The sequence below is a fragment of the Polypterus senegalus genome, chromosome 3 (genome assembly GCF_016835505.1).
Source record: "Polypterus senegalus isolate Bchr_013 chromosome 3, ASM1683550v1, whole genome shotgun sequence".
NCBI classification, from domain to species: Eukaryota; Metazoa; Chordata; class Cladistia; order Polypteriformes; family Polypteridae; genus Polypterus; species Polypterus senegalus.
In genome coordinates, this window is record NC_053156.1 from 121,936,048 (window position 1) to 121,963,474 (window position 27,427).

At 34.9% G+C, this 27,427-nt stretch overlaps 1 protein-coding gene across 1 annotated transcript in view; it reads left to right on the plus strand.

Annotated features, from left to right (window-relative positions):
- The window catches only part of ascc3 (activating signal cointegrator 1 complex subunit 3), a 683,087-nt gene that overhangs the window by 585,688 nt on the left and 69,972 nt on the right, over nucleotides 1–27,427 (plus strand). The window contains exons 35-36 of the mRNA XM_039747862.1: nucleotides 966–1,077; nucleotides 2,456–2,590. Of these exons, the coding sequence (XP_039603796.1) occupies nucleotides 966–1,077; nucleotides 2,456–2,590 (247 nt within the window). The remainder of the gene's footprint in view (nucleotides 1–965; nucleotides 1,078–2,455; nucleotides 2,591–27,427) is intronic.

Genomic DNA, 27,427 nt, shown 5'->3' on the forward strand with positions numbered 1-27,427 from the left:
GTAGTTAATATAATGCTGTACTGTACTAAAGGGAAGGAAAGTGGGTATTGTTATAATTTTTATTGTCTTTTCAATGTCTGGTACAGTAGTTCAGAAACGAACACTGTTAGTCTAACTCTGTTCAGGTTGCCCTTTATTGTTTGCATATGGGGTTCCTCTGATTTACACCCAATTTTCAAATATTTGCTTTTATGAACAGCATTGAGCATCAGTGTAAAATGGGTATGCATATTTACATACAGATCGCAGCTCAACAAAAAGTAATATCTTAAACAAGTATGGATATTTTTAAATATAGCACACATGGTACATTCAAATCTAAAGATCTGTTTCATCAAATAAGTGTAATGGAATGTTTTAAAATGATCAATGGCCTTTACGTAAGATAAAATAGGTACATGCTTGCTTTATGAATCAGCACTTAAAAAACACACAAAAAACTGAACACAGTATAGTTGTACATTCTCTGTTGTAGACTTCCATCTTGTCTTTGATTCTTCCCTGCACCATACCCACTGGTGTAAGACAAAATTATGTGACCCTATAATATAAAATATAGGTTCAAAATTTTCAGAAAATGCATTTTGCTGTGGTTTCAGTATGAATGATGTTCTTTTATGTGTCTTAAAGAAGTAATAAACAAAAAAACATCTTTAACACATTGGACTTTTTTTTGTTTACAAAAAAGAAAAATGTGGGCCTCTTTTAAAAACAATGTTTTTATGTGATGATTGTAGATCAAGGGGGTAATTATGTGGCTGTCTTGACTCAACACTTATTTATTGACCCCAAGGCCGTGGCATCAAGGAATTTAATATAGTATAATACAAGTGAGATTTAAATGCCTTTAGTATATATTTTGCACAGATGGCTGTGAGCCGTGGCCATATTCTGTATTTAAAGACAAAGACCCTGTTAGCATTATGTTTCATTTCCTTAAGTTAAGTATTTCTCTCTTTTCACAGTTATTACAGTTTGGAAGATGTGAATCATGACACCATCAACAAGTACCTCTCCAATTTAGTTGAAAAGTGTCTTCTAGACTTGGAATGTTCATACTGCATAGAAATAGGAGAGGTAGGAGCACATATTTATCTTTTAAAGAAAATGTTTGCTTTGTACACTACAGAATGTGATCTCATTAATTTCCATTTGTACTCTAATTTTTGCTGTGCCTATCTACTAATTCTTACCTACACCATTGATGACAGCAACAGTGATCTTGATTTGGGGTCAGAATGAGTGTCTCTGACATAATTTAACATTTTAAAGTACACAATTGTAAATACTAATAATTCTAATTTTCTTAATTCAAGCTTGTGTCTTCTGAACTTAGTTTCCAACATTTACTGTAGCTCTTTCAGACAAATCAGAACCCTAACAAAAAATATAATTCACTAACAGTCTAGGGTCCAATCCTGACACATTAGCTGACAAAATAGAATATGTACTGTATATTCTTTTCTTATCTGTGTCTGTCTTTGCTCTCATATCCCAATGATATGTGTTAACTTTAATTGGAAAGTCTAAATGTGGCCATTATGAGTGACCCTACATGTGTGTGTAGATATACCCTGCAAGAACTGGGAACTCAACCACACTAACTTCCTGCCTAGTACCGGGTCCTCTTGGGGCTGTATAACTAGATTTTGTTTGTTAGCAGATAAATAAATGGTATTTCATTGGGCTGAACTATTAAAAAAAAAAAAAACTCAGAATGCCCATTATAATGCTATTTTAAAAGTTATAAATCTGTCAATATTTTGCAATTCTATTAATTTCTTTTTAATTCAGTTGTATTCTTTTTCTAAAATAATATCTGTCTTAGCTGGCTGCCATATTAGCTTTGAAAATAAAGAATTTTTTTAGTTTACTTTTTATTACACCACATCCTTTTTCTGTTGTGCGTACAGACCAGTAGATTTATTCTACACATGACATAATCTTACTTTGTTGACAGACTAGGAGTGGAGCATGGCATGGATAGTTTTCATAGCTATTAGTCTGAGGCTTTTACAAACTGACGCCAAGATGACTTTGATTTAACAAGAGTTTGAGAATTCATGACACCCCATGGGAAATCCCTTGCAGACTCAAGGATGGCCTGCCAAACAGCACTGCTGTCAGAAGATCCTGTTAATTGTGTCTACTGTATGCCACCTTAATACTACTACAACAGCTATTAGAGAGTAGATGGATGTAAATTAACAGTAAACAATTACTTGTGGCACTAATGATTTACATCTATAAGTAGAATGTCAGAATATTATTACAACAGTGCAATGAGAGAAGATACTGTCATGTTTTGTTGATATAATATGATAAATATCTTTATATTTTCCTAGTCAGAATTTTGTAATAAGGTATAACAATTGTACTGTTAAATGTAATTTGTACTTGATGCATTTCTCTCATATTTTTTTTTTAAATAAACAGCCATTTTTTCTCTTTGTAGGACAATCATGCTATTGAACCTTTAACATATGGACGCATTGCTTCTTATTATTACTTGAAACATCAGTCAGTAAGGATGTTTAAAGAAAGACTGAAAGCCGATTGTACTCTGGAAGATTTGTTGTTCATTCTTTCGGTAAGTCATTGTGCAGAAATAAAAACTAAATAACAGTGTATTTTTTTTATTTCTGACACTGTCTTCCATCAAAACTTATTCTGGTTTATATTTGTCATTTTACACATTACAGCATAAAAAGTGTGGCAGGCTTTTCGCTTTTTTTGTGGAGAAGTTTTATTAAATATAGACTAAATAACAGAAGATAAACAATAAACAGCCATAAGATAGAAAAGAAGCCAACCCGCCATGCCCTGCCAGCCTGTCCCAGAATGACCCAGAGGGATAAATATTGTAGGAAAATCCAGTCACCACAGAAGAGAGAGTAAAATAATTACATAAAAGTCACAACAGCAAAGATAAAAAGAGGGCAGTATTTAACAAAAATAAGTCGAGGCTTTGCAGCAATTAATTGAGCAACAGTTGTCAAAGTTTTAGTTGCATTGCTAGAGGCACCATTAACCCATGCTGCAGATTCAAAGTATAATACATTGGTTAAATTATAGAAGGTGTACTGCCACAGTAACACATTCAGGTACCTCCCAGCAGGAGGCAATATTTAATTTGGCTGCCAGAGTACTAAGACAGAATAATAAACATTCAAGAATTTTAATCTGAACCATAAAGGAATTTTTAAAGAAAGAAAAGAAGATAGCAGTTAACATAAATGGGTCCAAAAGTAAAAGACAGGAGTGCAGTTTCAAAACTTGTGGTAAACCAAGTGAACATAACTGATAAAGGGGATCAGCAAAAAAGAACATCATATGACACTTACAGGAGTAGGATAACGTCTATGTAGAATTCTGAAATGGATGTGCTGATAGGTTTTGCCTAACAAATCCAAGCTAACTTTGGACAAAATAGTGTCCAGAAGGGTGAACAGAAAGAAGAAATGTCTCTGGACCAAACACAAATTGAGGGCAGAGATTTGTAGCATGCTTTAGAAAGTAAAGAGCAGAGTGCAGAAATAGATTTTTTTTTGGGGAGAGAAAAAACAAAATATAGAGTACAACAACTGGTTTGGTAGAGGTTAGAGAAACTTGGCACGTTCTGGGCACTGATCAGAGCTATAGGTAGGAAAAGAAAGGAGAACTAGGGAAATTAAAATGAGGTTGTAAAGATTGGTATGGCTTAATTCCTAAAATATCAAATAAATCCCCCAGGACATTGATCCTCATACCCTGCTAAGAAGGCTTTTCCCTATCATCTTCTCCATGTAGTCTCACCACAGTACTAGAGGAATATAATTTAACATACCCTAAAAACAAAACTTTAAGTGATAGCAAATAAACCATAGCATATACTCAAATTGAAAAGTAATATTTAGGCATAAAGAATCCTTAAATTCTTTTGGTAACACTTTAGTTTAGGTACTGCAATAATGCATCTATTTTTTCATTTATTCTTATGTAACAAGACCTTAACAAAGACTTTTTTTGGTCTTCATTGCAATTATAAAACTTCAGTAGATAGGTTATTCAGAATAGGATAATAAGACCCTTTGTTATGCTGGTGCAATTACTTGTTAATATGAAGGATTCACAGGTTTTTTAATCAAGTATGCAATAGCAAAAGAAGGATGTCTCACTGTAGCCACCTCTAACCTTTCAAAGTGAAGTTATTTTAGTAGGTCACATTGAATAAATGAATAACCATTTTTCTGAAGCTTTGTAAGTGTTATGAAGACCATAAGAAGTGTTTGTTAAGGTCTTATTACGTAAGAGTAAATGAGTAATAGATACATATTTAAAGTACCTAAACTAAAATGTTATATTTTTTTCTGCTGGTCAAGATGCAAAAAGTATAAATATTAATGTTATTCCACTAAATTTCACTACTGTGCATTGCTTTGCCAAAAAGGTTACATTTTTTTCAGATGTTTTTCTTTTTATCGTGTCAATTTGAAGCAGCATGGTGATGCACCAGTTACCATTTACATTTGCTGTTTAAACCTTTCATTGTTAGTTTCCTGTTGTTTTCCTTCCACAGTCAGGTTGACAAGAAATGCTAATTTACACCAGTATTACTGCTTTAATTTAAAGTCTACTTGAACCTCTGTCCTACTCAGGCTAGCCTCCTCTGTTGTGCCTATATTTTACTAAATTTTAGTACTCTCTATCAAAAATATAGTTGAATACTGTCGATTATAGTCATATATACATCCATTAATTTATCCAGATCAGACTCCTAGGGTGCTCATTCCTGTCCACAGAGCATTGGGAGCAATGCAGGAACTATTTATGGCTGAAGAACCAGCTCATTGCAGAGAAACTTAGTCAGAACCTAACATGTGCCTTCTTTGGGATATGGGAAGAAGACAGAATACACAGAGAAAAGCTCCCACAGACAATTGTGCAGAATGTAAACTCCATACAGACAGTTCCCATGCTGGGATTCAAACCAATCTACAAGGCAGGAGTGCTAATCAGTGGGCCACCATGTTGCCTAAATTGTTTATGTATTAAATTTTTTTGAAAAGTAATCATTTCTGACTGCTTTATTAAACTAGGGAATAACACAGTCAGCTCCATCCAGCCAGTCACCCTTTTGTTTACTCAGTCCAATTCAGAGTCATAATGCAGCAGAAGCTGCAAGTAGTCAATCACCGTTCCCATATAGCCAGGCGTTTTCTAGCTTCAGCAATTTCCATCTTAACAGTCAGCCTATTGGTTTGAAAGCATGTATTTCGACAGTGGAAAAAAATTGAATCCTATAAGAGGACAGTATAGGAACTCCACACGCAAAGCATCCTAGCCTGGAGTCAATTGCCAAGGTCTGCAATAGGGCAACACTATCAAATGAACCACTGTGGTGTGTCACTTATTACTTTTTGACTCAGTCTCTGAAGTGCCTGTTATATGCAGGTATGTTTGGAGCAAGAAATAGAGATTTTCTTTTATCACCATACAATTGCAGTGGCTGGATATTTGTGGTTTAAATTTGGATAAGAATTTACTTTAACAAAATGCTTTAGAAGAATATTTCTTATTTCATTGTAAATTATATTTCATTAAAATCAGGAAATTAAGGGCAAGATCATTTGTAAGTTAAAGCAAACTTTGAATGAACACCGTAAGCTGCTGAATTTGGTTAGTACTTAAATGCAGAAGGATTTTCAAGTGTGCAGTATATGAAGTAGTATTATATTGTGATCTTTTGTACAAATAAAAGAAACATATTTAAAGACATTTACAATTTTGTTAAATCTGTAGTCTCAGATGAGTCCTGACACCCTTCAGGTTCATCATACTCAATATATAAAGTATCAATTCTTATAACTTTGAGGACATTTAATTTGTTAGTGAATTGTGAAAGACAGTTTTGTACAAGGATGTTTTAATTCCAAGGTTATCTGATCTTAAAAAACCCTAATATATTTTTTGTATTTCTTTACACTGTTGTTGGCATATTTTTTTAATTTCTGTTCTTCTGAAATATGATTACAACAATGTTTTAAGTGCAGTATGTGTATTATTGTAGACATAAAAGTGTAGAGCTGCCAGCTTGCAGATGTCTTCTCTAATTATAAGATATTTTTATTACACTTCATCTAACCAGTGCAAAGGGTCATGTTACAGCGGCTGAGTATGTGTTGGAAGTAATTGAGGGATAAAAGAAAAAGAATGAATTGACTACTCATTTTGAAATAGCGTTGGTTAATGAGCATAGTAATTACAACGCTCGCTTCACACCTCTTTTGTTAACCATTGACACTACATCTGTCACAAATCATTAATATCCTCCTGCCACTTATTGAAACATTTAGCAGTTTCTGCCATTGGGGATTTCAATTGTGTGAAGTACATAGCTGGATTTAAAGAGGAAGAATGTTAAAGCTATGTAATTTGATTATGAACAACACGTTGTTGAATTTATATGGCAAGATAGAAGAAAATATAGAAATGCCACCTTGATTAAAAAAAAATACTTAGATTTTTTTTTGGGTGGGTCCCTTACTCATTAACTAAATTCACGAGAAACATGAATGCATAAAGCAGTGGGCAGATCTGTTTGCTTCGGCATTAAAGTGTTGATGTCATAAAGCTTGCCCAAACATGAAATTGCTCATTTTTAATATTATTTCTGTTCAACACTGTAAATAGACTTCAGATACAGTATCATGCCTTAATTAGTATCAGGTATGTATTCAGTGTACTGCTTAAACTGGAGTATCATTCCCACTTAAAGCTTATTATTTTGTTAAGCTGAATGCAGTTCTTTTGGAAGCAATATTGGATAATTTCCTGAATAATACTGATTTTTGTTCTAACACAAAACCTTATTTAAATCAAGTATATCTCCTGGAATTGAAGTAGTGGACCAGCTCTCCTTCTTGCTGTCCGAAGGTTTGGCACATAGATATATGGATTTATAGAATTGGTACAAAATGCTGAAAAATATAAATGTCTAATTCATGTGGGTGTATTTTCTAATTGTTTGGTTGGTATATAAAATAGTACTTTATACACTATGCCATATTTTTTGTGAAAAAACTTGATATGTTTAGTAATAAATGACGATATACTGCTGGAAGAAAATATCCCTGGCTTGCCTGTTTTAACTTTTATTGAATAAATCTAAACACCCCTTGCCTTTTGATAAACGGACATTGAATCCATATGACAATTAGCAGGTAATATTGGGTATAAAATGTAAGTACATGGATTTGGGTCATGTTGAGAATTTCAAAAATGATTGCCTTCTAATAAGGAAATCTTAAATAAATTCTGTCTCTCGACTGGCCTGGGAACGCCTCGGGATTCCACCAGAAGAGCTACTAGAAGTGACTGGGGAGAGGGAAGTCTGGGCATCTCTGCTCAAGCTGTTGCCCCTGCAACCCGATCTCAGATAAGTGGAAGTGGATGGATAGATGGATGGATAAATACATTCTACCAACTGCAAAAATAATGTTAAGTAATATTACATTAGCTCCTACACTGTTGCGGTCTTAACATTCATGGTTTTGGTTATTCACAAGTTGGCCATGAACAATTAAATGGAACTATTTTTGGAGCTTGCTAAAAGATTGTGGAAACTCAAGAGAACGCATAAGCCAAAAATACTCTATATAAAAAGATTGTTGAAAATGATTTGTATTACATAAAATAATATAACATTAAATAACACTAATATTTACATATGTTATTTAAGTGCATATTATATCTTTACAATAAAAGTTCCTTTTGTGAACTGTATAGCATAGGTGTTTAACACTGCATGACTGTTCAGTGTCCTGCAGATGGGCTCTCTGCTGTTTTCCTTCACTGAACTGATGTTGCAAACACTGATACAGGTCTGGATGTCAGCTATGAGACCCTTCCTCCATGACTGCCCTATTACACCCCTGCAATCTGACACATCTTTGCCTGTGCAGTGCTACCAACAGTCTTACTTCACACAACTTGCCTGTGGCCAGTGGCAATTCGATCTGCCACACTTTTTCCCAGCTCCATAAGCCCAAAGCTCCATAGGCATCCATAAACCCAGGCCAGTTTTTCTTAACAGATGGAGAGGTAGTGGTGCAGCTGCAGAGATAGTAGTGTCTCAGCTGTCTCCTATCCCCACCTGCCCGATAAATGTTGCAAACACTATTAAAGATCATAGACCTTGGCCTCAATACTCTTCAGCAGATCCACTGAATAAGTCCATCATAAGACTTTGCAAAGCCGGATAGTAGGTCTTCTTTTCATCTTGCACCTGACACCAATGTATCACCATTGTTGAGTGCTAGAATGGATTCTCCTGGCTCTTTTAGGTGTCTCGCTATCCTTGCACAGACTGCTCGCCATTGCATTCTTACAATTTTTATAGGCACTCCTGACGCTGGTGATAGAATAACAGCTTATACAATGGGTAACTTAGCCCAGGTTGATGCAGCTGATCAGTGCTGTTTCATTGTTAAGAATTGTGAACGTTATTTCTAGTACAGTAAATCAAAACAGTGTTAAAACCCAACTTGTTTTAAACAGGTCCACTTACCTGATCACTTGGTATATTTGTCTGTGTGTTAGAGGAGCAAAAGTATTATTCACTAATTTTCATATTCACAAGGGTGAAGGCAGGAAGACTGTTACTGTACTTTGTTTTGCATTTGTGTACAAAATGTATTGTACTCTGCCTCCATCTGTTTTGATGGGAGAGTCAGCAGGCAGTGTGACTTTGTGATTATATATTTGGACCAAAAATCATATGGTTGTAAGAATCAGTCTCCATCAGTTAGTTACTGTTAGACTCAGAAATTAACCATCCACGTTACTTATGTTGCAGATAAATAGATTGGACTGATTCCTTAATTCGGTGCTTTTTTTATATTACATTATGGACTTTTTTTGTATTGTGTGATGTAGCACTTCAGTAACGGAAGTATGTTTCACAAAAGATTACAGATTTCAAAGTTGTCTTTCTAAAGTGAACAATTACATTTAAATCATCAAGTCCAAGACAGATTCATCACTGTGTTCCAGAATAGAATACATGTTTTGTTACATGCCATCTATACTACTACCAAAATAATGAAAAAAGGTTTTTTATTTCAAAGAGTATATATTTTTTTAGTGTTGGCCTTTACCAAATTAATAGGAGTAGTACAGAAAAACTATATATATTTTAATTATAAACCAGGCTGAACACACCAGTCCTAGATGAAAGGTTTGAACTGCAAGAGAAGAGAGTGGCTGACCTCAGTTTGAGACAGGAGGAAGAATAATAAACAAAAGATGGAAAATTACTTAGGAAAGGAGTGTTCAACCAGTTACTTTCTTATCTGTTTAGAACTTTGCTTCTATTGCAAAACAGCAGTAAAGGTTTTATCAAAAGATGTTCGTTGAGTTCAAAAACACTTCATTAATACAACTGGATTTTAAAATTTCCCATTTATGGCTTTATGTTAACAGTGGTTTTATACATACTCATGCTCCAGTTGGCTCAGCACCTGCAGTAGGAGCCATAAGGGTCAGGCAGGCAGGTGCCTTGGCGGACTGATATCCAGATACTGAAAATGATTCAAGGGGCATAGAATGGGACATCTCAGGTGGGGAAAGAATCCAAGGCAGTGTGAGAGGTGGAGAGGTACCATCTAAATATAGTCAGGTTCACCTCAACACATAGCATGGACTCTGGAACCAAACTTCTGGAGAGGGGCTAGACCTTGTTACACTCTGGAATTGCATAGAATGAAAGGTATTGTACGGTTATGGGATTTCTTATAGCCCTTCACCGCTACATGTGTACACTGGAGTTTAACCTGATGGATGAGAGGGTCTTCTCCCTGCAACTACAGAGTATTTATCCTTCTAGGAGGAAGGCTATAAGGTGTTCCCTCATGCTAGCAATAACAGTGAAACTTCGAATGATATGATTGGGAGGAATACCATTCCTGATCTGAACCCAAGTTGTGTTTTGTTGTTGGACCTCTGTGCTAGTCAAAGTTTGTCCATAACCAGCTTCAAGTTAAACATAAGGATGCTCATAATTGTACTTAACACCAGAACACTGTAGGCCATAGGTTGATGATAGATTTTGTACTCATGGCATTACGCAACCATTATGCAAACATACGTCTTACGTCTTGGACACTCATTTGAAGAGGCAGGCTGAGCTGTCAACCGATCACATCCTGGATATGAGTTCGATCAGATGGTTGGGAACATACTGGACAGGCCAGGTAGACTCAAAAGTATAGTGAGGGTGTGCTGGGAATGTTTGACAGAGGACCCCACCCAGAAAATCTTCAGTTAACACCTCCAGATGATTTTTTTTTTTTTTTTGCATTCCAAGGGGAGGATGGGAGCATTGAACCTGAATGGAACATTTTCATGCCTCCATTGCTGAGGAGGCTGAACAGAGTTGCAGCCATAAAGTCATTGGTGCCTGTTGTGGCAGCAATCTCCGAACCAATTGGTGGACACCAGTGTTAAAGGGAGTCATCAGGCAGAAGAAGGAGGCTTTCCTCCTTGGTTAACTTGTGAAATAGCATAGGTTACTGACTGGTACCAACAAGGCCAAGCAGAATGCTGTGATACCAATTGCAAAAGTAAAACTCTAGTGAGGGAGGAGTTTGGTGAGGCCAGGGTAAATGACTTTCAGCTGGTCTCAAAGTAATTCTGGCAAACTATTAGTTGACTTAGAAGGGGAAGCAGTGCTTTATCCATGCTGTTTATAGCAGGAATGGAGTGCTAGAGACATCAACAAGGGATATAGTTGAGCAGTGGAAAGATCACATTGAGGACCTTCTAAATCAAACTGCAATAACTTCCTTTGAGGAAGCAGAGTCAAGGGGCTCGAAGGGCGACTCGCCCATTACTGAAGCTGAAGTCGCTGAGGTAGTTAAATAACTCCTTGGTTTTTGAGGCCTGGAGGTAAATGAAATTTGCCCGGAGTTCCTAAAGGCTGTGGATGTTATTTTGCTGTCTTGGTTGAAACGTCTTTTCAACATTGCATGGAGGATACCTCTAGATTGGCAAAGTGGGGTTTTGGTCCCCTTCTTTAAGAAAGTAGCCTGGAGGATATGTTACAGTTTTACATTGGTCATGCACCTCAGCCTTCTTGAGAAAGCCCCTTTGTGGAAAGAGGGGTGTCTGGCCATTGTTTAAACCTTATATCCAGGAGGAAGAACATGAAGTTCTGCCCTGTTGGCGAACAGTGGATCAGCTTTTTACCTTCACAAGGATTCGGGATGGTTCATGGAAATATGTCCAACCAGTCTACATGTGTTTTGTGGACTTGGAAAAGACATAAAACCATTTTGCTTAGGGTGTTCTATGGGGGTGTTTAAGGAGTACAGCGTACAAAGCCGTGAGTCTTTCCATGTCCTAAAACTATTATCCTGACATCATCATCCAGTTTTGAAGATTAGGATAACCTGTTTACTTTTATTATCATGTCAGTAACTTAGATATAGCTTAGGAAAATTTGCTTTTGTGTCTTATCAATTTCACAAGGAACATATCTGTGTTCCTTCACTTGCCTCAAATGCTTTTATTGATCTATTTTATTAGTAAAGCGTTACTGATTTTACTGTCTTTTCCTGGTTTTAAACCAATGTTTTCCCTCCATATATCAGAGAAGAAAGGTATTTTGCAAGTTTTTAGTTCTTATTGTAGGGCAAGGCAATTTTATTGTTTACTTCCACTGTTATAATTTTTGAATATTATTTTTCCATAATTTTAATGATATTATCTTAATATTTTTGTTTAGCAGTTTTGATTTTAAATTGCTGCATGTCATAGTTTAAGTTCTTTTTTTATTGCATCCAGTATAATCAATATGTCATTCAAAAGAATGAAATTTGACACATTAAGGGCTTTGAAAAAGATTGCTCATCAAATGAAGGAAATCATGCACTCAGCAAAAAGAGAAATCAATTGAAAAGGGAGACCTAGTAGCACAGGAAATCCACAAGTCCACAAAAGAAGCAGCTGTAAAAAAAAAAAAAAAAATCAATAATTTAAATTTGCAATTGATGGAGCCTTATGAACACTGTTAGCAAGTATGGGACACAAAACCTATTTAATGGTAACTAAGCTACTGGGTTAGGCCTTACTATCATTAGAGGCTACACAGTCAGCTTAAGTATCTACTGGTTAAGCATCCACAATGAGAGCCATTTTAGCACTGTGAAAATGTAACATAACTAAGCATTATACTCTTCAGTAACATCAGTTACAGGTGTACCCTTCAGAGTAGCCGTCTCTGTTTCTCTTTTAACACATTCATCTGCACTGCACAGAAGGAAACTTTTTGGTTTCTTTTAGCATTAGTTAGTAACTTTCCTCCAGAGCATCCCTTTAGGTATTTATTGATTGATTAGATGGCTTTGCTTTTACTCTTTGGTTACTAAAGAACATTATTAAGATTAGCTCCTGTATCTCTAAGTCATGGCTGGGCACCTCTAAACATTGTTCTTGATGTACCTTTGAAATCAAGAGGAAATTTAACATTCCTGGTTATTGGCTGAAAAAGTGGACGGTAGCAGTAAACCTAGGATAGCAGCTTTGTAAGCATAGACACTATTATTGAATTCTATCTTGAATTTCACAGATAGGCTATGGCTGAATTTTGCTGTAATCCATTTGAATTTATCGATGATACATAGAATCTATCTATCTATCTATCTATCTATCTATCTATCTATCTATCTATCTATCTATCTATGTTGTGAAAAACATGAATTCGTCCATTTTCTAGAGTTGCTTAATCTAATGCCAAGGTCAATGAACGCAAGAGCATGTCCTTGCATTAAGTTAGGGCATACTCTTCATAGCAGGGTACACTCATTCACAAACCCACATTCAATAATACCTGCTCTGTTTAGAGCCAGCAATTAACGTAACATGTACGTATTTAAGATTTGGGAAAAAGCCACAAACATGATGAGAACTTGCAGACTCCACAAAGACAGTGACCATGATTCTGATTTAAATCACTATAGCTGCAAGGCAGTAGTAGTAACCAGTGCCCATCTGTTCTGCGTACTATAATTCTGTGCAAGTAACATTTTACCAATTTGAAGTAATGCTGATGAGATTGTTTAAGTGGTGTCCATGGTTTCTTCTTAGTAAATTGCTGGCATGTCATTTCTTTAGCTTGGACATCTAAATATACAGTGGCTGTTTCCAACAGAAATAAACAGGCAGGATGTGAAAACTAAAAGCAACTTTACAAATCAGACTTTCTCACCTGCTTTTCATTTGACACTTACTCATTCAGGAGCATTAAGAAGTCCTGTACCAGTCCTTAGTTTGTGTCATTCATATTTGACTTAATTTAGATTCAAAATTTGAGTTCATTTTATGTTTCATTTGTTTCTTTTGCATTTTGTCTGAGATTACAGAATCCTGTGTTGAACAAAACCATGTTATAATGTAAACTTCTGTGTGCCAAGCAGCTGTTTGCAATAAAGCAGTTATTATCTGTGCTGAGAGACAGAACAGTTAAAATAGTTTCATGTTTACAAGTATTCCAATGTTATACTTGCCAGGAGATAGCATTCAGCATGACAAAGATTTGCACCTCCTTGACTGAAAAGTGACCAGCTGCTCTGTGATAAATGAGAGAAAGACAGAGAGGTCCTCAAAGAAAATAAACTGTATTAATTAACAGTGAACACAAGACTTATAATATGCAGAGCTCTCGTATGTATCTCCAGTTTAGTTTTTATGTTGTACAATTAGATTTGAACCTGAACTACTTGCAGTACAAGATTGTTTGTGGTGAGATTATGATATCAAATACCATGTCAATTAGGAATTACTTTCGGTACAATCACTGCACATTGGGACTGTCATGTGGTGACAAATCCAACATTTCACATAAACAATGATTGTAATTGTCTATATAGTTATAAACATGTTTCTTAAATTAATTCTTTTACTCTGCTAGTTACAAACCACAAATACTCCTTATGTGGTGTCTTTACATGTCTAGGTTTTTTAAACTGATTGTGTAACATCCTATAGATTTATAGGTTTATAGGGTCATTTTATTGCCACATATACAGTACATGCCTGTAGTACAGTGAAATTCCTAGTGAAGAATTTTCTTTATTTACTTGAACACTTTACAGAGTGTAATTATTGTTTGCAGTTTTTGTAGCCAGGACTTTTAGGGTCTAAATATAAATTAGATTGTCTTCTCATTGAAGGACAAGCATGATTTCTGTATTTTTGGCTTAGACAGATGTTTTCCTTCCTTTTAGTGACCTAGATGGGGTTCTAAGAACATCATTATTCATCAGTATCCTAGTGGTATCATTGCCAGCAGACACTTACTGATTTTAGTTACTTGTATAAAGCAAGCTCAGGTGGACCCTCTGATACAGTAGCTGTGGGTAGCAGATCAATGATGACATTACCAAGCTGGTTAATCCAAGTATGCCATTGTAGACCCAAGTATTACTTTCCACTGTAAAACTATTTTATCTTTTCTTTATCAGTGCCGTGTTTTTAAACACTGAACAATGTTTCAAAGTGATGTTCATTTTCAGTTATACTACACAATGTCACTTTTTTATATAGTCATTATTGTCCTTCACATTTGTTGTATTTCCAACAGCAATTTCTCAGGTATTCATCAGAGAAAAAGAGACTTTGTCCTTTGAACATAACTAAATACAGTAGCTTTGACCAGCAAAAAAAAAAAAAAAAAAGACTCTTCAGCACAACATACTATTAAAGCCATGTGTAGCAAAATAAAAGATCACCTCAATAATTGGCCAGAGAAAAATTGGAAGTAAGCTTGGTTAATGTGAAGAAAACATTAATCATGTGATAATTTAAATTTGCAATAGCAAAAATACTGATATGCATATTATTATTTTAAACTTATATTCACTTCTTTTACTAATAGATCTTTATTGACTTGTTGCTGATCCATCTATGTTATGTATCAATATCTTTGATTTATTTCAGTTTTCAAGAAAATTACACAGTTTGATTCATTTTTTTAAAGACTTTTGTAATTTTTCAGTTCTTGATAAGCCAAATTCCATATGGGAGGTTGAAAAAATATCTGGCTATTACAGATAATACAGCATCATATAATGGGCAAAAGTTTATCCCCCGGGGTCCATTTAATTGTCTTTGAATTTTAAGGTTTTGAACTGCAGATACCAGAAAGAGTAAGAAAATGCACTCTAGCATTAGCAAACAAAAATCTTGCTGCTTAATGTAATTCACTAAGAAATAAGACAAGCTTTTAAACATCATATGCTGTTCTATGAGCATATTAATAGTATCTGTAAAAGTCATAAATAATTCAAAGTTGAGAACATTTTAATGTAATTTCCTTATTAAATCAAATGTTTCAGGTGAATAGTGCAGTCCTATCTTAAGTTTTCACTGATATAACAATAGCACTCATCTGGGTAATAAAATGAAAAAAAAATTACTCTGTGAGTTAGCATGTCATTTGTCAATTAGGAGAAATGATCTAGAAACATACAATTTCACTAGAATGTACTTGGAGTGTTTGGTGCAGTCATCTATTGTTATCAAACTAAGGAAATTGAAAGGAAAGGAGTTTACCAGTTCTAAATGAAGATTTCATTTTTGATACAAACCTTGCCTTTTTTAATAAATCTTTATTATGCATGTTGTCTAAGTATCAATTTATTTCTGTGGCATTTGGGAATATGTGGATGCTTTTTAGCAGTTAATCATCAGGAAGTTAACTTTACACTGAATTAATCTTGTTTTAAATAATGAGTCAAATGTGTGCAACCTGTAAATGTCACAAGCATTGTTTTAAGAATATATATATATATTTTACAAATTGTACACTGTATGCGCCTTCCCAATATATATGCTTTCACTCACAAAATCTGCCCATAATCCGGAGCTAGTGTTTATATAAATAAGACAAGTCTTTCTTGACTTTTGCTTCCCCTAACATTTGTCAGTAGTAGCTGTTGTGGTAAAGTATACTCATGGTAACATGTAAAGAATTTGAATAGACTGCTTTTACAGAATGTAATGATGTCAGGAAAATGCATATTAATCTTACAGGGCCAAACATAATTCACAAATGTGAACACATGTTTAGAGGACAATTTGCTTAAACATTTATAGTGTCATTGAAAATACAGCTTTGAAAAGTCTGTGCTCACAGGCTTCTTCCTAAAAACCCACCCCTACTTTCTTCCAGTCAATGTACTTGGTTGCAATATTCAATTTCTACTCATATATTAGACCACTACATCAAATAACTACAGAAAAACAGAGAGAGAGAAACTGAACAGTAGACACTGAGAGAAAACAGAAAGCTAAAATTGTTGTTATCAGTTTAGGAGTTCAGTGTTGACTGATGCTTAGTCATTAATTTGTGCATTGTAATGAGCGCAGCAACAGTAGATATAGACGCACATTTTTCCCACTGCAGGTACTTGGACCCATGCATCCGAGAAGTGCTTCTGTTGGCTACAATCTTTCTGTCTGTTTGACTATTGCATCAATATATGTTCTAACAACAGCAAATAGAATTTCAAGAATCATTGTGGTTTATGTATATACTTCGTGTTTTTAAACTCTGCAACGATATTTGTGCATGGCATGGTTGCATTTCCAATTAGACAGTAATGCTAAGTTGCTTTAGTTATTTGTTGAGATGTGTAATCAAAAGGTGGTGCTGTGCAGCCTCATCTGTGGTTTTGCTGGGATGGTGTCAGTGTTGTTGAGCAAATTTACTCATGTGAGTGTTTTGGGTACCGAAATATGAATTATTTTGTGGTTTTTTGTTATCAGTTGTCTTAACAGCAGTCCTTTTAATCTACTTCTAATGGAGTTTGACACATTATTTACTTTGAATGCATATTTTCCAGTTTTTTCACAAATGTAGCTACCAATTCAGTCTTACATTTACTCTAACACTATAATCGTGACTGTGAGCAACAGAAAGCACACATGGCAACTGTGACAGTGTATTGTTCATGATTACCTCTTGTCTGTTGATGTCTTCAAATACCAAAGTGTAATCTTATTTTACAGAAGGGGTTTTCCTTTGGAACAGGTTATGTTTATTTTTAACACATGCCATGTGCACACCTCATACGTAACATACATTTTTATGTTTAGCAGGAATCTTTTTAGAAGATTCTTTCAACTATAGATGATTAATCGGAATCCAAAGCTTATTCTCTCTCAGATCAGGTTTACAAGAACACCATTGCTGTTTGCAGTTCAAAATCACTGTTTTGAGCAGTGGCTGCATGAAGTGTTGGATTAGTTTAGAAATTTGAGCTTTAGAATTGTTCCCACCAAGTTTTAAACAAAATTTGCTCATAGATATCTCCAAACATGTGTATTTAGTTGGTTGGTTGCTGAAAATGAAGTAAATTGGAAAGATTTCAGATTGCATAAATATTTCTTGCCTGAATACTAGTAACTGTCATTAAATGTGGGTGTAAAAATGTTCTTAATGAACCTATTAGTTAATTTGCCATTTTTGTGCCCTAAAAATAATGAATTAAACAAAAAAAAAACTTTTTGAAATTGTGCAGAATTGTGGTTTGTAGAAATGTTCAGCCAAAGAAGTAGTCCTGAGATACATGGAAATGGCTAAAGAATGAAAAGATGAATGTTTTAGATGGCATTGTCAAAAGTCCTGACTCTAATCCTATCAAGAATCTCTGACCTAACTTGAAATCTGAGATCTTTAAATGATTAAACAGTTCATCCAAGAATAATGACATAAACAACTTCTAACAATATGCAGTTGTGAGAAAAAGCTAAAAAGATTTAAAGCTGTTCATTTCTCAAGCAGCATATTTTAATTTTTCATTTAACATATTTGTACTCAACTAAGTTTGAGTGTAAGAAAAATCAGTTTGTGCTCAAGATAGTGACATGGATTTTTTGTCATTGCTGAGGGAAGATGGTTAGTGCATGATGAAAAATGTGAAGATGATTTCTGATAAAAGGATGTGTATAACAATATCCCTTAGTTATAGAGAAGCTTTTAGTCAGAGGCATGAAGTAAGTGGAAGCATATAACAAGGCTGATGGTCTGGATGTTGAAGGTAGGTGGGAGGTGATGAAGAATGCTGGGTTGAAAACAGGACTGGTAGAAAACAAAGACAAAAGGCAGACAAGGGTGCTCTATAAAAGTAAAACAAAATGTTAGAGAAAGAGTTGAGCAAGAAACTAAGAGCTGGGAGCTGTGGAATGAAGAAGGAAAAAATGGAAATATGTTTAGGGCCATGAAGCAGATGGTAAAAGAAAGACTACTTGAAAAATACTAAAGGGACTGATAGTATAATGGGATTAAGGAAATCTAGACTAATTACAATACATGGAGAAGATGCTAAATTAGAAAAATAAGATAGTCATTGTTTGAAGATAGAAGGACTGAGCAAGTACATTTTCAAAAGGGAATTTTGCAAAATCACCGAAGAAGCCAGAGGTGAGTAAAGCAGCAAGTCCAATTTGCGTGGTGTTAGATTAGTTTAAGGGAACAGAAGTTCCTAGAGATGAATAGTAGACAGACCTGTGCAACAAAATTGTGTACTAAAGGAAGATTCCTGAAGAATGGAAAGGAAGTGGGCTTATTCCAGTATACAATAGAAGGGGTGATCCACTGGAGGGTGGTTTATATCAACCAGTCAAGCTTTAGGTACTGGTAATGAATGTAGTTGAGGTAGTTTTAAAAAAAGGATCTGGGATCTAGCAAAAGTTAAAGTAAAATAATGCTTGAGAAGATAAAAACAGATGTCATCTTTGATGTTAAAATGCTAGAAAAGCATCAGACAAAGGTAAAAAAAAAAACCAAAAAAAGATCTACAGAGGGCATTACATGGGTTGTCACAAGAGATGGTAAGTTAGGAATTGAGAATGTTATGTGTGAATGAATGATTAATGTGTTAGCGATGTTGATGCATTAGGAGACACAAGTGGTGGTCTGGACAGCGGATCTCATTCTGGGTCCATTGCTTTTTGTGATAGTGGCGACCAAAGAAGTACATAAAGGATTGCCATGGAATCTTTTGTACATCAGTGGACTCGTATTGATTGAAAAAAATAAAACAGAAATAAAGGAGAATATATTAAACTGGAGAGCTAGGTTGAAGAAAAAGGCTTTAAAGTAAAAGCTAAAAAGACCAAAGTGGTTCAAGATGTAGGGGCAGGAGGAGTGGAAACGGTGAATGCATGGTTTTACAGCGTGGGAGAAATGGTCTAATGCCTGAGTTATTGGTAGTGAGTGATAAAAAAGGAATTGGTATGAAGGGTAGTCTGGAAGAAGTGTATAACAGAGGTCCAAACATGAGAAATATAATACCTTCCACAAATACTGTATATTTCACAAAAAACAAAGTACTCAGTTCGTTAATAAAATATGCAATGTATCCAGTCTTTTGTGTTGACTTTGATTTTACTGCCCGGCAAGTTCAAGGAGCAGAGCACAAACTCATGTATGTTAACTTGTGTCTTCAAACTTTTCTAACAAAGCAATCAGTTAGTATCCAGCATATCATAATATCATTCACATAGATCCATAGTCGTCGTAAACAATTACACAACTATTTTTAAGCCCCATCTACTAAAGTGACATGACCGACATTTCAGGTAGGCAAACCTAGACATGTCCTTCCATTGGGTTGTTTTGCTAGAGGAACAGCACACATTCAAAATCACTACAGCAATAAGCTGCAGCAACAACTTAGCTTCAGTGCAGATTTAATCTTATTTAGCTAGATATTTCCTTCTCTGCCAGGAAACTCAATGAAACGTCTATCATCACCAGTTTTCATGGTGGATATCTTTCTCTCTCTATACCCCATCTCCTCCCATCTGCAGCAAACCCCATATTTGATAATATAGGGCAAATCTTAGGTGATGTGGACTGACATTTAGAACAAAGCACATGGAAGTCCACTTTCTCCACAAGGGTATGCAAGATAAGGTTAGGTGATCTCAGGCATTGCATCAGAAAGTGCTGAGTAGCACACATACTTTATTTGTTATAAAAAAACAAATAGAAAATACAAAGTAAAAATGAAAAATACCAACACAACAATTCCACATCTATGAATGGTGCCATCTTTACTGAAAAGTATATGTATTTCTAATATTTTCTTACCTTTTCATGGTTTATACCATTTTTTTATTTTTAAATTTTCCAAATAATGTGAATTTGAATGTCCCTGATTGTCTCACAGTTTCAACTTATAATAAAAAAAACTTGGTAAAAGGTGTGAAATACTGAACACTGCAATCAGTCATGTGATAAAGAGATATACTTCTGTAGTTATACATTAAATAGAACTTCAGTATAAGAAACATTTAAGATCTGAGTTATGCTTATTACTGCTCAGATAGGCTTCGACTTCCCACAAACTAAATCGTAAATCCGCTAAATTCAAAAAATGTATTTCCAGTATATCTAGCAAGTTTTAATTTGCTGAATTAGTTTGTCATGATGCACAATAACTGAATATATAATTTTATGTATCTTCAGTGATATGTATAGAAATGTAGAGTTACTGGTTCAAACGACCCATAAGATAATTTTAGTAAAATAAATTTGAAATATCAGTATCTGCGGGTGTTTGAGGATGTACTTTTTATTACTGCCTTTCTCTTTCGTTCATACTGCTGCTTTCTGTGTGGTACACAACAGTGAACAGTGTATCACTGTCACAATTAATTGTAGCCATGTCCATGAAGGCAAAAGAATTTCATGTCACAAGCAAAATTTTCTATATGTGGTGACTCACGAGGCTTACTTGTTTAAACTCTGCAATCAATGAAGATAAAATGTAAGAGCCTAAATAAAGAAAAAACTAACTAAATGAACACTTTGCTTAACAGAGCCTAAAACTCAGATGTTAGACAGAATTAAAGAAAACACATGGTTTTTTTAACAAAGGTTTTTTTTCTAATAAAGGTTAATGATGGTTTTGTTGTTTTTTAGTGGAAGACTTTTTGGCTTTTGAACAGAATGGCTATAAGCTTATTTAGGGTTTTAATAATGTAGTCTTTACTAGTCAAAAAATAAATCCATTGGTCAAGTGATCATGCATCTAGTTTTTTTGTTAGATTAAATTAGATAAACTTTATTAATCCCACAGGGTAATTCAAATGGATAAAGCAGCAGAAACCTAAAAAACAATAATACAGACTTACAGGACAGATAATACATTCAATCAATCAAGGAATAAATAAAATAAATTTAATGAGTGCATCAGGTGGAATCATTGAATTCAATGACCTGAGTGTGCAGAAAAGACCCCCTGAGGTGCGAGGAGAATGAGCCTGTGGCTTGAAATATTCCAAAAGAGTGCCTCCTGGATGGGAGCGAGGGGATTTATGATGATGGCATCCAATTTTGCCATCATGCTCTTTTTCACAACAGGTTCCAGTGTGTCCAGGGTTTGCCCAGTAAAGAAGTAGATTTTCTTGGTATTGTAATAAGGAATAAATGAAATCTACAAAATCAAAAAGAGTTGAGAAATTGCCCCACGTATAATGTCCAGCAGAAAATATGAAAATAATAATGAAAATCGATCAAAAACCAGAGAATTTGACAATATACAGTTGAAAAATGATGATATGTATACAGAAAATTGTGGTTGGATGTGATGTGGCAGGAAATAATGTCAAAGACTGTTGGACAGAAGTGACATCATTGGGAAGGAACCGGAAGTGAAGTCATCCAGAGGGAGACGGAATTCACATCATTATCGGGAGGGTGGAAGTGATGTCATCATCAGGAGCCGGAAGTGGCATTGAGTAACCATTTTGCGAATTTGGAAGTGGTGCAGATGAGTAAATGGAATCGTTATTTTTCTTCTTTGGTTCTGATGAGAGACAGAGAGGGAAGCATTAATACCATAAATCAACCCTTCAGAATGGTGTTAAAAGTTCCAGAAAAGTCAAAGAACATGCTTCTGACTGTGGTTTTGGCTTTGTCTAAGTTGGGAGTAGGCTCTGTGGGGCATGTAGATGAGAGTATTCTCCACACTTAGACAGTATTTGCTTGATACTGATTGGCAAACTGCAGAGAATCCAGATGTTCTGAAACCTGGGGCCTTAGCTGCTTTTTGGACCAGCTTCTCTAAGGTCTTCATGATATATGAGCAACTTGTCTCAAGTTCTTGGGATAACAGGTATGCCCCTTCTTTTACACTGGGACTACATGGGATGTTTTCCAGAACTGGAGAACCTTCTGTAAATTCAGGGAAAGGGAGGACAGGTGCTGAAGGACCCCGCAACATTTTTAGCAACATGGGCTAAATACATCCAGCCCTTAAGTCTTGAATGTAGGCTTTTCCCAGATCTCTTCTCACTTAATCATTAGAGAATCACAATCCAGGGAGTGGAGGGGTGCTGGAGACCACAGGTGTAATGCCACTGTAGATCGTGAAAGATGCAGATGACAGTTTGGGATTCTGGAACTTTCTGAGTTTGCTCACAAAAGATAGTATTGTTTAGGGTCGGCTGGACTGACAAGAATGAGTCAAACCTGTTGAAAAACTGGTTCAGTTCATTAGCTCTATTCTTGTTGCTTTCCTTTGCATGTTTAACAGCCTGCTTGTAGCCAGAGATAGCCTCTATCCCATTCCACACTTCCTTAATGTTGTTTTGTTGTAAGTTACACTCAAGTTTTTCTCTTTAGTGGACTTTCCCATCACGGTGCTGCTTCTTCAGTTCTGTCTTCACCCATTTGAATTCATTTTATATGTATGGATTCAGAAAGAGTGTGTAAAAAAAAAGACATTGTTTCATATATATACATTTCTATTTAAACAGTCAAATAATTGGTAAGTACCCAGAGGTGTTTTGTATTTCCATTTTTTGGGTTCACAGTTCATTAAAGAGAAAGATGGAATCTCAAACCTTCACCCTCTCAGCTCTAATTGGTAGTACCATAAAACAAAACAAAAAAATCACTAGATTCCTTTGATAATAAGTGAATATTGGCAGAAAGTTTACAACTCCTTTGTTGTATTTTCTTCATCTATTGCGTACAGTTTTCTCTGGTGCCATTTTGTACACTACAGGCCTCTCTGCCACTCTTTCCATGTCTCACAGAATGATTTGTCTTTCATAGATCTTGCTGTTGTGCTGTGATTGAAATTAACCTCTGCAGGCAGTTTGATCGCTTTGGTGGACTGGAGCTTCCCAGCATGTCAAATAACTTTCAGCTATATAGAAAACTGAAAAACGAATGTACAGGAAAGAGAACAAACTATGCTGTTTGCTTGTCTCTTATTGTAAATGAATGTAAAGCAGAAAGATTTCTAGCTTGGGAGGATCATATGGATGTGTTTAGCTGCGGGCTATAATATGTGCTTTCATATTTTTAGTTTTTTTTCATACGTTCTCTAATATCTGTTTTTTAATCATTTTTAATTTTTGCTAATTAAAATACAGCAGACTGTAAGATATTCAGTCTGGGAAATGTTTTTATTTCAATTAACAAATTGTCGTTTTATGGTCTTCATCTTAGAAAGAAACACTAATATTTATTGACTATGTTGTATTTAAGATAAGTATAAAAGAAGGATACAAATCTGAATCATCTTTTATGCCATGATCAATTGTGGAACTTTACATTTACCAGTCTTACAAAATACACATTGCACATAGTGTAGTTTCTTTTGTAAGTTACATTAAAAATCAAATCATCTTGAACAACCAGTAAAAGTAACAAATCTTAATGAATATATGATTGAAAATAATGTAATATAACAATGGCTCAGCAACAGAGTACATTTAGGTTTTAAATTGCACCCCAAACACAACTGCAACAACAGAAGTCCCAGTATAGTGAAATAGGTTTATTAACCAAAATACCTTACAAATAATTTCTTATAAATTGGGTAATAACAAATGGTCTCTTCTCTCTCTTTCTATCTTATTCCTTCATCCTCCCCTGGCAAGTGTTATCCAGCTCTTCTCTGGACTCCAACTTGCCTGGATAAGGTCAATCGGCTTCCTTTATCTTAGACCCAGTGGTACTTCCAGTGTTAGGACATAGGTCTGCAGAGGCAATTCCAGGTTAAGCTGAAGTCCCCAAGAGCAGGGATCACAAATCCCCACAGCACCCTTTGGCAGTACCCCCAATACCCAGTAAGGCTGTCCCATGGGACTACAGTTCCCAGCATACCTTGTGGGTGTCCATACTGGTAGCGCTGCCAAGGGATGCTGCCATCTAATGTATCAGTGAAGCATGTAACACTGACTGGTTGTTTCCCCTGGTCCTTTTATTAAACTGTCCTCCTGGCCAGGTAATGCTCTTCGATCCAACCCTGCCGGGATTTGGGCTCCTGAATATAAGCACTATCCTTTATAATTCATATATAAAGTGTAAGCAGTTTTGTTCTTAATTGCATATTAACAAATATGTTTTTTTATTAATGCTTCTTGTACGGCTGACTGATTGACGACTCCAAATTGCATGCATGTAAATAAAGATTTCTACATGAGTGTTGCCTAAAGTGGACTAACACCCTCTCCAGGGTTAGTACCATGCCTTTTCCTTGTTGCTGCCAGTGTAAAATTAAGCAAGTCCCGTGATATTATGGTGGTTTTTGACTACTGTGTATGTAATTGTGGGATGTTGTATAAAAACTCCATCATAGAAAAAAGTAAAATTATGCATATTCTTATAATACTGTGTACGCATTTTTGTTTTTAAGAAATAAGTCTGGATCTAGATGTGTCCTAGCTAGAGAAATTATGACTTTTGAATTAATGACAGTTAAGCATACTTACTCAAAGCTGAACTGGATGCTTGTATGAAAAAAAGACTGGATTTTGTTGAAGAACTATTTTAGGTTTCATAGTTTTAGAAAAACTGACAACTAAAGACAATAGGAGATGAGTGGTTTACAAACATAGTGCACAGCAGAAAAACATCAGAGCTTAGAACAGAAGGCAAATACTGTAGATCAGAACCAGGAAGAATTTGGTGTTACAAGGTTCTTTCGTTTTTTTCAAGCAGAACTGTTTTCACATTCCAGTATGATTATACAGGAGGTATTTTAAAGAAAGAGTGAGCTCATTAAAAATGTTTTTTGTCATTTCTGAAGTACTAAAATTCTACTTCATGTTATCAACTGTGTTTTGCCATGCTAATAATACTAATAATATATTTAATTTAAATGGCACCTTTCTAAGGTCAAAGTGCTTTAAAGAAACTCGGAAAGAACGGGGCATATACAACATATGATACAAATAATATTTGCATAAAACACTAAATAAACATAAAAATAGGCTGAACAAATTATTGAAATAGAATAAACCAGACTAAAAATACCGAAATAAAAAATACTATAAGAAAACCCATAAACAAATAGCACAATTTGTGATGCAAACACAAATCATCCTAAGCATCTGAACAAAAACTAAAACAAGGTGCAGAAGGATCAAGCATTTTTGCAGTTTCAACTTTTTTACTGTCATGTTATTCTTAGTTACAAAACCTGACCTCTGCAATAGCATCTACAGATGTGTTTACAATATTTAAGTTAACCAGGTGTTTTTTTGTTGAAATGTTCATATGTCTTCCTCCTAGTTTACACTGGTTAAGCTTTAGATAAGCTTTATTTGTTAAATCAATACTCACTAGTATGTATTTGTTCTTGTTACTAGTAAGGAGACAAGGAACTGAACCAAAGCCATACAATATGGTTTCACATTTTATCTCATTTCATTATCACAATTCATGAACATTCTCTTATATTTGCTTGCTTTGTGTTTTCCTACATAGTTCTGTCAAAAATTAGTTCTTTCTCACAATGAAAGCCAGATACTGTGTAAAGAAATTGTGTCTTACAGCGAAAACTTGAAGGTGAAGAATAAATAAAAATATTTTTGAATGGAGTTAAGAAGTTGAAGCATCCGTTGTTGTTTTTCTCTCTCTAACTAACAGCTCCAGAACTATCAAACTTGTCTCTGACATAGACTTTACAGAAAGTCATTTTAATTTGTTTTAAAACTTAAATCCTAAGATTTTCAGATTATATTTTTATTGCTTTACTATATATGATGATTATTACTGTGACAGTAACTGCCAAATCAGTTTTTCTTTCTTTTAGTTTTCTTCATTTTTAGTCATTCTACAAACCATAGTCTGTATCTAACTATATATCTATTCAGTGAGCTTCTGTAAACAGCCACATATCTCTCTGGGGACAAATAAAGTTGTGTCTAACACAAATCATGAAACAAGTACTACTGCCTGAGTCATGCCGCAGTCTTTAAACGTCACATGACTGCTGTACATTTGCTCCTTCCTGGATACACAATGCTTTGTTCAAGTGTTTATTAATATAAATCAAGGATCAAATAGCTGTATGGCTGCTGATAGTTTTTAATATCAATTGGAAACCTGTTTTCAAAAAAGTAAGGGAATGGATTGATTTTATTGTCCTTACTGAAAGATAATAGAACATCAAGTAATTGGTCATCTATTTTAAGCATAAAATATCACAAAAATAAAAAGTACAAAAGTGATAGTCATTAATTTCAGTTTCTTTGTTGGTACTTTATGTTTTCATGGGTGTGTAGATTTCAAATCTACTATAGTTATTTGTAGTTTTTTTAGAAGTGAAAGTTATTAACATTTCTTAATATTAATCTTAACGCTATCAGACCTGGTCAAGCTTCACGGTATCTGCAAGCTGGAAGTTTATTTAGTCTGCAGTATGATAAAACCTGCTTCCTTTGTTTTTGATGTTGCATTCAAATGCACTGTTTGCACTGTGATTCTGGTTCCCACTAGCAGTGCCAGAGGCTGACCTCTTGTTGCTCCCTGCACTTGGTAGACTCACTCAAGCTTCTGACCCAGGTCATCTCAGAGGCTATCAGCAATTTGTACATGAGACCTAAGACTTAAAGGTAAATGTGCAACCTGAAACCCCCTGGAGATTTTCTTATAAGCATTGAACTGTTTTGTTTGAATTGTCACCCACCCCCATCTTTACTAGGTTCCCATATTTTTCCTTAAAACAGTGGCATACATTGTACTCTCTTAAGTGGTGTATGTTACTTCTCACCTTGTACTATAATTGATGAGAGATGTAAATAGTTTTATTACTATTAATGGAATTTACACATTAAAGATCTTTATATAAGGCACTGGTGTAGAGAATTAATTAATGTCATTCATAATCTAAAACAAACATTTTTTATTGTTGTGAAATTCGAGAAACTAAACCTTTTTAATTACATACTGATTTATAGAATATGTAATTTCTATTGCATGTATGCATAGTTTTGTTTTAGATAATTCTCTTTTAAAATAGTTTCTTGCATTTTTATTTTATTAAATAAAGATTAGCAGTTATCATGCTGTAAACTGTAGCTTTTGGTTTTCAGGTTCAGGTTAAATTAAATCATGTGATAATCAGTTTAGGCTCAA